At 61.5% G+C, this 14,130-nt stretch overlaps 1 protein-coding gene across 14 annotated transcripts in view; it reads right to left on the reverse strand.

Moving 5' to 3' along the window:
• BEGAIN (brain enriched guanylate kinase associated) overlaps positions 1-14,130 on the reverse strand; it is a 46,011-nt gene that overhangs the window by 27,346 nt on the left and 4,535 nt on the right. For 2 of the 14 annotated variants that reach the window (XM_027521111.1, XM_027521105.1), the window contains exons 1-2: positions 1,510-1,909; positions 1,239-1,315 (exon numbers count right to left, since the gene is read on the reverse strand). The exons of 2 other annotated variants lie outside the window; for them this stretch is intronic. In XM_027521111.1, coding sequence (XP_027376912.1) covers positions 1,239-1,298 — 60 coding nt within the window. In that variant the 5' untranslated portion in view covers positions 1,299-1,315; positions 1,510-1,909. 10 more of the 14 variants (XM_027521104.1, XM_027521103.1, XM_027521108.1 and 7 more) reach the window with 9 other exon arrangements.

Genomic DNA, 14,130 nt, shown 5'->3' on the forward strand with positions numbered 1-14,130 from the left:
AAACCAAACGAGAGGGTCAGCAGGCAGGAGTCGTGCGCTCCGCGGCCGCGCCGAGCGGGGCTGGGCACCGCGGGCACAGCGGCGGGGCACCCGGGCGCGCCTCGGTGGTTGGGAAGTCCGGCCCGCGTGCCCCCAGCCCACACTCACCGGCCGCGGTCCCCGGGACTCAAGGGGTGCGCGGGGCCTCGGCCGAGTAACAGGTGAGCCCGCCCGGGCCGCCGCGCACCGAGTTACGCCCCCCGGGGAGAGGAAGGGGCTGGCCCGGGGACTCGGGACCGCACTGCCCGAGGCGATCCCGGTCTCGCCCGCCCGAAAAAGAAGGGACCCGGCCCGACTGCATTAACTCTCCGGAAGCTGCGGCCCCCGCTGCACACCCCCCCACCCTGCCCCACCCCGCCCGTTAACCCTTCCAGCCCCACGTTCCCTCCCGGAGGAAGCCAAGCCCGGAATTGCAGAATCTCCGAGTCGGAGAATGTTCAGACCGGGCAGTTGGGGTCCGTACAGGAGTGCAGAACCAGACACGCTCGCGAGCCGAGGGTGCCAGCAGTCGGGACCTCAGACTCCTCAATCGGGGACCCTTCTGCCCTCAGCTTCTGGGGTCCGGGCCTGGCTCGCCCCTCGCGGGCCCAAGGGATTAACCCCTGCGCACTAGGTTCGCCAGCGGGGCTCCCTGCCGGGCTTGCGCAGACCCGCCCGCGCGCGGCTTGGAGACCCTCCCCGCCCAGCCCCGCGCCGCCGGGCAGCCCCTCTGCTGGCCGGGCGGGGGGCCCACCCGCTGTTGTTAACCCTGCGGGCGCCAGAGAAACACTGGGACCGCGAGCGGCCCGGGCGGGATCGCACTTCCTGCGCGGAGCGGGGGGCGCGGGGAGGGCTCTCCGTCGCCCGGGAGAGGCCGCTCCCGGGAGCTTTCCCCCGTCTTCCCGTACAATGCCTTGGATTCAAGGGGGACCGGGGGAGGGGGCTGCGCCCAGGGACCACGCGACACACCTGGGAAGACTGATGACTGCCCATCCCGGCCCCTCGCGCCGGGCGCCGCCGCCGCGTCCGCCGGGAGCGCGCTCCGCTCCGGTCCGGGCCCCACGCCGCCTCCCCCACCGCCCCGCCGGGCGAGGGCGCAGCCCGGGCCGCCAGAGCCGAGCTGGAAGGCCCGGCCGGGGGCCCTCCTCCAGGCTCCGTCACCAATTCCCCGGGTGCTCGCTCGGGCCCTCCCGAGATGCCCCTGGCCTCAGTTTCCTCACCTGCGAGCTAGATTTGGGGGCGGGGGGAGCAGGACGAGGCGTTCTGTTGCCCTTCTGCATCGCAGACTGCGGAGGGGCTGGGGTGCGGGAAGGGATTTCAGACGAAAGGATCCCCGAGGCTTCTGGATTGGCAGCCAGACACAGTCCCCGACGCTCTAAAAGTTGTCGGAGCCCACGAGCCCAGACCCCTCTATATACCCTCCTCCCCCAAGACAAGGAGCTGGCCGATTGGCCAACACCTCCCCGACGCCCCCTATGTACCCAGGCCCACCTTTCCCGGGTTCCCATCAGCGCGCTCAGCACACTTGATCCCAGCATACAGCAGGCGCTCAATAAACACGGACGAGGCATGCTTGAATCCTACTCCTCTGTGGCGTGTCTTTCCCTGCCTCTTCCCTTCTGGCTCTGAGTTCCAGGCAGGAGTCCTGTCCCTTCACCAGGGCACCCCCAGCACCCGGCAGGCCTGGCCTCCACCCCGCCAACGCAGGGTGGGAGGAGCCCTGCGTTGCCAGGGTCAGCCCCAACCCCAAAAGTCCAAGTGTTCCATCATCCACCCACGGGTGCCTCACTCATTCATTAGCTTGGGGCTTGGTTCTTGGGGTTCGGAGGCGGCAGCAAATGAGGTGAGCCCTGCCCTCCAGGGGCTAATGGTTGAGAAATGAAACCGTGGCTCCTGTCCCAGGAGTCCACCCACAGCAGAAGGGCTGAGGTCACAAGGACACCACCACCCAGCAGCCCTGTGTTCGTCATCGCGCTGGCCAGCTCTTCCTCCAGGAAGCAGTCTCTCCCATTGTACAGAGGAGGAGAGCTGAGCCCAGAGACTCAGCCTGGCTGGGACTGGCCCCCAAGCCTCAGGGACCTTTCCCACCCAGAGGCTGGGGACACTCCTCAAATGTCTCCGGTTGCCTCCATCATTCACAGTGAATGACCTGCCAGAGAGTTTGTCTAAAATTAATAAGCATGTATTAAAATTTAATTATAAAAATCTAGCATTTATTATTTATATTGAATGTTTCAGCTCATCTAAAAGGCCTGTCTGGGATTTTTCTCCCCCACGAAGGGACTCTAGGAGAGGACGCTGAGTCGCCCTGGTGGCAGGGGGGTGGCCGGTGGGGGTGGGACAGAGGTTGACAGGGAAGAGGGGGTGGGGGCCCAGCCCCAGCACCTTAGCAGCCTCTCCCTTCACTCCGACGATCCAGACCCTGAAGCCTGGCTCTGATCCTACCAAGTCTCACCTTCTCCCCAGATCCAGTGCCCATGTGGTCACTGCTGTCCTCATCCTGAAAGACCGCCTCCTCCAGGCAGCCCTCCATGGAGGAGACCCAGCCGAGTTGTTGGGTTTGGCTTCCACAGCAGGTCTGTGCTCCCTGGGGCAGGGTCTATGTCTTTCCCAGCCAGCTGTGTCCTGGCTGTGTCCCCCCAGCACCTCACCCAGGGGGTGGGAGTTGTGTGCGAAGCTCTGGGAAGTCGAGCCAAGAGCAGTTACAGCTGTGTGCGCCTGGCCCCATGGGGAGGCGCTGTGCCTTTGGCGGTGGTCTTGCAGTTGAGGCCAGGGCCCTGTGTTCGAGTCTTAACTCTGCAGTTCATAACCATGAGATTCGGGGGGTATTCCTGAGATGAGGAAACCCAGCAGGAGCGTGAATGGCCGGCTCTGAGTCCCCTGAGGTTAGCTGAGGGCTGTGGATGGGCTGGGCAGAGGAGACCCGAGGGGCACTGCCCGGGCCTCAGGCCAGAAGCAGCGCCTCGGTTACAGGAAGGGGCAGCTGTGGGGACCACAGCTCTGAGGGGCCTGTGAGCTGCCCACGGTCCCCAGCGTGAAGTGAGGCAGCAGGAAATAGCCTCAAGGCTCCATCGGGCCCCTCCAGGGACCCACAGGCAAGGGAGGCCCCCAGTGGTCTCCTGATACAGATGGGAACCCAGGTGGGCACTCTGGGTCTCTCAGAGGGACAGTCCATCCCCGCCCTGGGTGCCGTCCCTCCAGCTCACTCCAAACTCACAGCCCTGTGCCTACTGCTGCAGCAGACCTGTGATGTTATCACTGTCCGCCCTGAACTGGCCTCTTGTCCCTCTGGGTGGTCCCACCCTCCTGGTGGTCCAGCCGGGTGGCCATCATCTTTATTTCCCAGCCTCACACAAGCCCTCCTTGCTGGCTAAACTGGACGGTGCCACACATCTCGGCCTCAGTCCGCCTCTTCCTCCCATGTCTCTGCCCGTTCTGGTCCCCGCCGCCCCGACTGCTTGCCTTCCCACACCCCGAGCCCTATTCTGACCCCCCGCTGACCACCGGAGCCCTGCTGCCTCCCTTTCCTGTTCCCCAAGACTCTGAGCTTCCGGAGGGCCAGGTACAGCCCCTTCTACCCTTGAGCTGCCCGCTCTGTGGCCAGCACGGCCAAGGGCCCGTGGAGGGAGGCAACTCTGGGTCACAAGTCAGGCCTCAGCCAGGGGTTGGGAAACACGGACTTGGCCCTGCCTAACCCTCTGCCCACACCCCACCCCTGCCCTTCGCTTGGCACACACTGGCCACCGTGCTGGCCCCAAGCTCACCCAGCTCACTTCTGCCTCAGGGCCTTTGCACTTCTTCCCTCCTGGATCTCTGCAGGGCTGGGGCCTTCCTTTCTCTGACCACCCACCCAGAGGAGCTCCTCTCTCCAGCACAGGGTTTCTCATCACACCCTGTCCCTTTGGACTCCACTCCTTTGGCCTGCCCCTGAACTCCAAGCGACACCCCTGACGGCAGGGGCACCTCTGCTTCAGCCACGGTGTCTCTGTCTCTAAGGCCCGGTACCGCGGCCTCCAGTGAGCAGGCGGTGACACCCGAATGAATGCAGTTGCTCTTTCTCCCCAGCCAGTGGCATCTGCTCTCCGCCTCCAGCAGCCTCTGGTCTGCTCTCAAGGTCCCTCATGGTCTCACTCCCATGCCGGCCCATGCCCCCCCACGCCCCCAAAGCTTACCATCATGCTGGGGATACCCGAGCCCGCTTGGCACGCAACATATATGCACCCACACAGATCCCTGCCCAGGGAAGCCCTCTGCCAAGTGGGGTCAGCCCTGCTCCGGCCCCCACAAGCGGATGTGTGACTCTTGCTGGACCATCTGGCCCCGTCCTATTACGGCCCTCCTCCACCCCCGAGTCCCATAGTACCTGAAACCTCAGCGACAAGGAAAACGAGGCCAGGTCAGAGAGGGGCCTGCCGGGTGCTCAGGCCCCGCCTCCGACTTGCCCCATGACCCTGGGCGAGCCCCTGCCCTTCCAGGAGGCCTGTGCTCAGTCCCCTGGGCCCTCCTGAGATCTACTTTGAGCCCCAGGTCCCTTGGTTTCTTTGGTATCCTGCTCCCTCAGCCCCTCTTCAAGGGGAGGAAACAAGCCCAAAACTACAGAGGGCAGAGGTGGCGGAGAGGACCAGATTCCAGATGTGGTCAAGACAGTGGCCACCCGCCTCCCACTGATGGAGTCTTGAGCCTCCCGTGCAGCTACGTAACTTTGGGCAAAGCCCCTCAGCCTCTCTGAGCTCAATGCCTCATCTAGGGAGACTGGAAAGTCTTCAGAGGATGCTGTGAGCGCATAGTGGCCCTGTGAGTACACGGGACTGTCTTGGGGGCAGGGCTGGAGAAAGGCTGTCGCACTCCCGAGCCAGCCTTTTAATGCCATCACTCAGAATGGACCCTCTTCGAGGAGGTTTTCCATCACTCCTTGCCTGCTTGCGTTCATTCAACAAACATTCCCTCTGGGCCCTGTTCTGGGGACTCAGCAGCACACAAACTAAACCAGAGGAGCGTCTCTACCCTCATGGTGCTGATATGCCCACAGTGGGAGGCAGACTGCCCAGGGCACCGTGGGGTGCCCCTCCTGCCCTGAGTTCAGGGGGCGTCCGTTCATCAGCGGGGAGCAGAGATCGAGTCAGGGGCCTTGTGCGCCATCGTCAGAACTCTGGCTTCTATCTTGAGAGGATGGGAAGACCCCACCCAGCTGAACAGAGAGGTGCCCCTCGGGCTGCTGTGTGGAAGACACCCTGAGGCTTGAGTGCGGTGCCCCGAGAGTCCAGCTGGAGGCACCCAACACAGTCCAGGTGAACGGGGCCCAGGGTGGAGGTTCGGACATCCCAGCGGGGCCGTGGACAAGAGGGTAGGGGACAGGGGTTTGGAGCTCAGAGGAGGGTCCAGGAGATGTGGATTTGCATGTGGTCCGCATAGACAGCACCTGAGCCCCCACACTGGATGAGACCACCAGGGAGCCAGCCCAGATCGGGGATGGGAAGGACTCTGCTGAGTGAGGGGGTTCAGGGAGGAGCAGAGCCAGTCCAGGAGACTGAGAAGGGGCAGCCGGGGAGGTAGAGAGGCCGGTCTCAGGGCCTGTTGTGCTGGGCACACAGCGATACCTTAGTCGGAACAGAGCTGAGCGCTGATGGACAGGGGAGGGGCGGGTCCTGGCCCAAGGCCCCTCAGCAAGTTGGGGACTTGACCTCAAACCTTGGCTTGGGGCTGTCCCCACACAGGGCCAAGAATGTCCTTCCCCTTGGCGATGCGGGAGGACCCCGCTGCAGGCCAAGAGGTGCCCTGTCCCCTCCCCCAGCCACGCCCCATGCTTCTCCGCGTGGCCAGGGCAGGGCCTCGGGCCCCCAGCCATGTGCCAGTGCAGATGGACGAGGCCCGCGGCTGCAAACTGGCCTCCTGAGCTAAATCTGGCCTGCCAGCGTGTTGTATTTGGCCTGTGAGAGGGTTTTAATTTTTTTTTTTAAACATTTGAGCCAACATTTAAAAATTGGGAGCGTTTACATTTTAAAATCCGTATTTTTGGCTCCTGCTGAAATTTTGGAAGATCTGGCAACTCCGGCCCACATTCCCACGTGGCAGCAGTTGGGGAGCAGGGAAGCAAGCAGCTGCCCCCTCCAGAGGCACCTTGGGGGTCCCCCACTCTCCGCGAAGCAGTGCTGTCACACCTTAGGCTGGCCGCACCAACTGGGAGCCTGGGGCCCCATGGGTGGAGGGGCTTGCCTGAGGTCCCACGGGGGGAAGCCTCTTGGGCAGGACCCAAATGCAGCCTCGGAGACTCCCAGGCCTGGCCTCTGGGGTCTTCTCACCACCCCCTGAAGGCTGCTGCAGAGCCCCCAGCCCTCCTCTCCTTCCTGGCCACTGGCTGGTGCCTCCGGCTCTTTTCTGCCCCTTGTGTTCTCAGGAAACCCCTGGCTCAAGTCATTCACACTCTAGTGTGAGCAAACCTTGGTACCAGGTGTGTGATGGTGACAGTTTGGGGTCCCAGAGACATTCTACCATAGCGTCTTGTATGCTGGACAGTGAAGCGTCAGACCAGAGTCCCCCATGACCCCTCAGCCAGACCCGGCAGAGGCAGGACTAGAGTCCACCTCACCTCCACCCCGCTTTCCCCAACCCCAGCCTGGATTGCCGCTTCCTCCCCGAAGGGGTTCACGGTGTCACTCCAGGCACTGACCTTGAGAAATGGCTTTCAGACCGATGCCAGGAAGCCAGGGGTCTGCCTCCCCGAAGCTCCAGCTTCACCCTGGGAACTGTTCTGGGGACACAAGCCTGTCCAGGCCAGGTGGAGGGGCCGTCTTATCACCTGCATGGCTCCCATTGGCCCCGTGATCAGATTCCTGCTGTATGCAGGCACCTGCACGCATCATCTCCCATCCCCGCCACGCACACAGCCTGGAGACACCGTGGGATGTGGCTTGTCCGGGCTCACTGAGCCAGGGCGTAGCCCAGCCAGGACTCTGCCGAGCTCTGCTCGCTGAGCCTAGATCTGGTCTGTGGAATGGGCCTGATCCCGGCATCTGTCTCACTGGCCTCTTTGCAGTATGTGATGCAAGGCTGGAGGTGACCACACATGATGCTGGGGTGGGGTGGGGGGCTGACGCCCACCTCCCGCTTCAAGGTGCCGATGCCAGCTCCTTGGGAAGGACATTTTGGCCAGGCCCCAGGACAGAGCCCTGCCCCCTAGCACCTGCTGCGGGGTCCTGACAGGTCCCAAAGGCCCCGTGCAGCCTGGCAGCCCTGGGAGGCATGTGTGAGGAGCCTTGAGACAGAATCCTCCAGAGGCCTGAGCATCATGGGGCTCCCCCGGGACCCAGTGGTCCCCAGAGTGAGGGGGCAGGGTGTGCAGAGCCCAGAGCAGAGGGGAGTCCTGGATCGCCAGGCCCTTGTGGAGGAGGCTGGGGACACCAGGCTTACTGGGTGATTGCTGGACACTTTCCAGGGACAAGGCAAAAGAAAGCTCATGACCACTACTGCCCTTCCTCGGCTGGGGAAACTGAGGCCCAGAGCGGGTGGGTGACCTATCCAGGTCCTTGAGGTGACTGTACCCTGAGCTGAGAGCTCACTGGCTGCGCTTGGCCCAGCTGGTGGGAAGGGCTGGTGGGCTGCAAACACCCGGAACCCCCCAGCAGCCATGCCACTTCCGGGCTCTCCCTGGAGAAAGAGGACGTCAGGTCACTGGAGGCAATGACGCCAGGGAGCAGGGCTGCAGCGGGGAGTTAAGGTGGCTGTATCGAACCCTGGCTCCTCCTGTGACCTCCCCTCACCTCTTCCCACGCCCCGCCCTATATGTTGGGAGCACAAGGATGGCACCGACCCACGAGGGTGGGGGTGCACCAAGGTCAGGCACAGAGACAGAACAGCATGGGCAAGCGCTCAGCAAGCATCAGCTCTCTCTTACCGCCCAGGACTTTGTTTCCACAACAACCCCTCAAGGCTTCCCTGGTGGCTCAGGGAATGCAGGAGACACAGGTTCGATCCCCAGTCCGGGAAGATTCCCCACATGCCTTGGAGCAAATAAGCCTGTGTGCCACAGCGATTGACTCTGCGCTCTAGAGCCTGGAAACCGCAACTACTGAGCCCCTGCTCCGCAACAAGAGAGGTCACGGCAGTGAGAAGCCAGCAGACCACAGCTGGAGAGTGGACCCACTCTCCGCAACGAGAGGTCACAAAAAGCCCAAGAAGCAACGAAGATCCAGTGCAGCCAAAAAGAAGTAAATAAATGTAACGAGAAACAGAACCCCTCCCCGAAGGGAGGTCATTCTTGGGAGGGGTCTGGTCGAGATCTCCATTGCCCTGGCCCCGTGGCCTGACCTCGGTCCTGTGCCTGGTGTTGTCAGGAGGGGACGATGTTCTCAACAGCCTGTAAGGACCTGCCCCGGCCCCAGGGGACACAGATAGTTTGGGAGATGAAGGTCAGTCCCGTGGTGGGGGTCCTGCCACCCTGACGCACTACATAACCTGACCCCCCAGGACAGCTGGGGAGGTCTCACCAAGTCTTCCTGCCCATCTGTCTGAAGTCAGAGAGTGTGTGTGTGTGTGTGTGTGTGTGTGTGTGTGTGTGTGTGTGGCGCGTGTGTGTCTGGAGGGCATGCTGATGTGCTATTTAAATTCAAAGACCTCAGTCCAAGTCCAGACTCCCCGGGAGGCCCCGGGGCAACTCAGGACCTCAGTTTCCAACTCCATCAAATGGGCAGCTGTGAAGGACCTGGGCCTACCTGTCTGCCTCACAGGGCCGTGACATCCTACCTCGCATGGACACGACTGATGTTCAAAACCTCAAAGGAAACATCAGGAAATCCTGTGGTAAAACAGCGAGGTCTCTGCCAGTAGGGGAGTGATATTATTATTATTGCTATGAATATCCTTGTTGTCTATTCATGCATACTCCAGAAATCGCCTCCTGCCCTTAAGCCACAGGTTTCATCCCAGAGGTCCATTCTTTGGGTTCTTTGGGCCTTTGCCATTCCAGTGACTATGAAAGGGGGGGTGAGGAGGGAACTCAGGAGGGTTGGCCAGAGCTGGTGGGGAAACGGCCCCCGAAGGGAGCAGGGCGGGGGCCCAGCAGACCTCTGTCCGCTGTCGACTGGGGGATGGGCGGGGGCTGAGACTCACCCGGCCCGGAGGGCTCCGGGGGGAGGCAGCCCGGCCTCCACGCTTGCTGCTGCCCACGCGAAGCCCAGTGGTCTCCATGGCCTGGCCCGGCCCGGCCCCGCTCGCAGCCTCCAGGGTGATCTCCGAGGAGAGTTGGGGGCTCAGGGCCAGGATCTTCTCTGGGGCGGTGGCTCCAGCGAGGGCCTCCTGGGCTGGGCCTGGGTCTTGCTCACCAGGGGAGGGCTCCGGGCTGCGGCCCCTGAGCCCCCGAAAGGCCTCCAGCGTCCCGGGGTCTAGCACCCGCACAGCAACCTCATCCAGGAACTTGGAGAAGGGCAGTCTGGCCTCCCGTCGGCGGCCCAGCCAGGCCAGGGGGCCGGGGGCCGGTCTGCTGCCCGTGCCCGGGAGCTCGGCAGCGGACAGGGGGCCGGGTGAGGCTTTTGTGGCTTCCTGGCCGGGCTGTGATGCTGCCCAGCCGGGGTAAGATGGTGGGCCCTTGGGGTTCTGACCTGAGGTGGGGCTCGGTTTGCAGCCTCTGAGGTCCTCCCTGCAGGCTTCCTTCCTGGGGGCCTCAGCCCTGGGCTCCGTGAGGGAGCTAGGGCCATCCTGCCTGGGGCTCCCGGGATCTGGGCCCTGTGCCTGGGAGCCAGCCCCTGAGAGCATCCTCCTCTGTCAGTCCAAGGTCAAGCCTCTCCAAGTACCTCGCTGACCCCCACTTCCCTCTTCCCACGTGGCTGGGGGCCCTACACCCTCTGGGAGGGGGGGTGGTGCAGGGTCACTGGTCTCTCACTGGCCAGAGTGATCAGCTGAGCGCCCGCCCCCATCGATTCAGACAGCACGTGGCAGGGGGCCTCCCGCCCCCTAAATTGATTCTTACTAAATGGGAGCCGGGCTTCAGGGCTTAGAAAGTGCTAGAGAAGCAAAGGTCATGTCCTGAGCTCTGCGTCTGCCTGGGGAGGCAGCCTGAGCTGAATGAACACCGGTTATGTGTCGGAGGGCAAGCCTCACAAATGCCACTCACCATGTCTCCTCATCTCTGCCAGGTGTGAGTTGGGCTCAGGGACATGGGTGAACATGGGGCCTGAAGGAGGGGAAAGTAGAACTGCCTCCATCTGGCATAATAGCAGAGTGTGGTAGAGACTGCTGGCTCCCCACTGTCATCCCACTCTTCTCCTTAGTGAAGAGTCCTCCTTTTATTCTGGGAGGCAAGATTTCCCAGGCTCCTTTGTAGCCAGGGGTAGCCAATGAGATATAAACAGAAATTACTGGGTGCGACCACTCCTTAAAGGGAATCAGATAGCTTGCCGGTGCCCTTTTTGCTCCCACTCCCAAACTCTACTTCTTATATGGAACATGCAAGTGATGGTTGGAGCTACTGCAGCTATTTTGCACCATGAGGCAAAGTTGAGGCAGAAGCCACATATAAAGGCTAGAGGAGCAGAAAGACAGAAGAACCTGGGTTCCTGATGACCACTGAGTCATCACACCAGCCTTGGACCACCTGCCTCTGGCACTGGCACTTCTTTAACTTGTGAGAAATAACCCCTGTCTTATTTAAGCCATAGGTATTTCCAATCTCTGTTACTAGCAGCTGTTTGCAGTTCTTCACTGATACACCGGGGATAAGGTTAGGAATAACAGTTGACAATGCTATGAGCAAGAGCTTTTGGCAGATGGGGGCCCAGAGTGTAGTTAGCTGGGGAGTGGGGAGGGGGAGATTACCCCAGAGAAGGGCCAGAGCTAGTCCTGGGCACTTGCTCTTTTGTATGAAGGGAGACTCACTGATGCCTCTCAGGAAGCCAGGGGTCCAGGCAGGACTCCTTCCTGGGATGCAGCTGCATGAGTCAAAGGACAGCTCACCAGCGGGTGGCAGCCCCAGGCCTTTGGCCGTGATCCCCAGCCCTGGTCTCTGGTGCTGCTTGGAGGATGGCCTAGGCTGTCTTTAGCGCTGCCTGCCTGCGCTGTATACCTGGGGCCTCTGCCTATCTGGCAAATACTGGATGCCTCACATCGAGTGCTGGGGACCCCTTCTTCTCTGAGCTCAGCTGAACACCTTTCTGAATGTCTCATAGCACCTGTGACTGAACGTCTGAAAAACTTCATGAGCTCAGCTGCCCAGGTCAGGGATGGAAGCTGCCTGCACCCTCCCTCTCCCCCTCCCCTCACCGTGCCCCTAACCACCAGGCCCTGACCATTCAGCCTCTCTCAGACTGGCTGCCTCTCTCCATCCTCACCATCACCTAGCTGGTCCCAGGTACCACCATGTCTCACCTGGACACCTATAATCACCTCTCCCTGGGGCCACTAACCCCAGCTTGGTCCACTCCACAAACAAGCTAGTGTGAACTTTGAAATTCACAGGCCAGATAACCAGATGATGTCACATATTCATACGCCCTGCAAGGCCCTGATGGCCCAGGGTCTTCTCTACCCTCACCCACAGAACACCCCAGGAACTTCCATCTACTTCCTGAACGTACCAAGCCTTCACTGGTCTCAGGGCCTTTGCACTTGCTGGTCCCTCTGCCGGGGAGTATTCTCCCTTCCCCTCCTTGGCATCACCTAACTCCCATCTACCTTTCAGGGCCCCATCTACCTTACTCCTTCCACCCTCCAGATCAGATCAGGTACCCCTGCGGCAGCCTTGTATCATGACCCCTAACTGTAACTGACATTTTCACAAGAATCTGCTTATCATGTGCCCCTAGAAGATGAGCTCCATTTTACCCCAGCTCTCCGCACAGGGCCCAGCACGTTGGAGGCACTCAACCAGCAGTTCTCAAATGAATGAGTAAGTGAATGCACCCCAATGCTGATGCTGAAGCTCCAATCCACTGGCCACCTGATGAGAAGAGCTGACTCACTGGAAAAGACCCTGATGCTGGGAAAGATTGAAGGTAAAAGGAGAGTGGAGAGGCAGAGGATGAAATGGTTGGATAGCATCACTGACTCAAAGGACACGGATTGGACCAAACTCTGGGAGACAGCGAAGGACAGAGGAAGCTTGGCGTGCTGCAGTCCATGGGCTTGCATGGAGTCCAGGCAGGACTTAGCAACTGAACCACCACCACCATCCCGGGTTCAGACTGTCCGTTCATAAGCATCTGTGGCCTGGTGTGAACTTCCTCTGGCTGGGCACGGGACAGGAGAACATGGGAGTCAAGGGCCTGAGGCTCTTGGGAAGGCCATAGTGTCCCTGTCCACTTCTGCTATCCTCTGAAGGTCACCTCTTTACACTTGGATAACCCCCTCCCTGCAGCAGTCATCCAGCCCTGCTCCACGACCGGTGTGAACTAAACTTGGAGGCTGGCAGATCCCGGGTCAAGTTCACCTCCAACACCCCAGCTGACCTTGGGCCAGTCACGTCCTCTCCCAATCGCCAAATGCCAACTAAGCAGCACCCAGCCCCGAACAGTGATGCAGGAGAGTGTACAGGGCCTGCTGGGAGCCTTCGGCATGGAGCCCGGCATCTCGTGGGACCCCAGGACCCCTCAGCCCGGGGGCTCTCAGGTGGCCACTCCCCTGCTACATGCTGTCACAGGAATGTTCCGGGGGCCTGGCCAGCCAGTTCTCCGAGCCTCTCCCAGAGTTGCCGGGCTGCATCAGACAAGTTCCTGTTGTCATAACAACCCACTGGCTCTCAGCCGCCTGGGCCCGAGGCCCCAGAGGATGCTGTCGGCGGCTCACAGCCGGGGCCTGCTCACCTCTCAGCGGCCTGGGCTGCCTCTCCTGAGAGGGCTTCCAGCCCCTGCCTCTTGACTCATTTGCTCCGCCCATCTCCTCCTTTCCTGAGCCCCTACTGTGTGCCAAGCTCCACAAATCCTCACCCAGTCCTGTGAGGTGGGCCAGCCGTAAACTCTGTCTTATGTTTAAAGGAGCAGGCTCTTGCAGGGGCCGAGTGACTCATCTGAGGTCACGGGGCTCAGATGTGGCAGACCCAGAGTGGGGGCTTCAGGCCCTGTTGCACTCTGGGACCCCCACAGCCCCTCCTCCACCACCCAGCCCCACCTTGCCCCCAAGGATGGGAAGCTGGCCAAGGTCTGTGAGCTCTGAGGGAGGGGGGACCCAACTTCGGGTTGTCTCCTGGAGCTGGAACAGTGAGAACTGGTCCCAGGGCACTGGTGGGGCCCTGCGGAGCTGGGGGGTGGGAGGTGGGGAGGGTGGGGGTGGGAAGGGCAGGTTGAGCATTCACTAAGCGCTCCAAACATCACCTTGCTAACCCTCATGGCAACCCCCACCCCCAAGCTGGGACGTGCCACGCCGTCTCTTGGAGCAGGACCCAGGCTGACTGGTAAACAGCACGGCCTGCCACACGCCAGAAGCCGTAGGCAACACCCACAGGAGCGCAGCTGCCTTCCAAGCCTCCCTCGTTCCAGTGCGGAAGTTTCTATTACAGCCCCCTCCTTCACAGACGAGGACATTCCAGGTCTGAGGATTCTCACGCTTTTCACCACGCTGCCTCTGCTTCTGGCTGTCTCTGTGCTGGCCTGAGAACCCTCGAGGGCGGCCGCAGCCCCGGCATCCGTGCCCTGGGGCGTGCATTCACACCATTCATCTGCTAGCGTGTACCAATCTCCACACGCCTCCACGCCTGCGCCTGCTGTCCGCCACCCATTCCTCCACGTATCTATCCTCGCATCCACACGTCCATGAGGAGGAAGGATTGGGGCCGAGTTCAGAGTTCAGAGTTCAGGGGCACGCACTTGAGCCATCCAGACCTTCCAGGAAGTCTCCCGGGACATGGAACTCCCTGCAGGAGTCCCTGATTGCTTGCCTGTCTTTACAAGAGGCCACACCGCGGCCTCCTGGCTCCCTGAGCCTGTCTTCCAGCCTAACTGGAGAGGCCTCCTGGCCCCCTGCCCTCCTCCCAGTCCTGCAGCCTCCCTGCTATGGGATCATGGAACGGGAGGGTCTGGGGTTACGTGAGCCTGGATGCTCCACCCACCCACCTCAGTAACCACTTATCCGCTAGCCGGTACCCACCCATTCGCACACTAGTGCATCCTTTCGTGCCTGCACCTGCCACCC

The sequence above is a fragment of the Bos indicus x Bos taurus genome, chromosome 21 (assembly GCF_003369695.1).
Source record: "Bos indicus x Bos taurus breed Angus x Brahman F1 hybrid chromosome 21, Bos_hybrid_MaternalHap_v2.0, whole genome shotgun sequence".
In the NCBI taxonomy this organism is placed as follows: domain Eukaryota; kingdom Metazoa; phylum Chordata; class Mammalia; order Artiodactyla; family Bovidae; genus Bos; species Bos indicus x Bos taurus.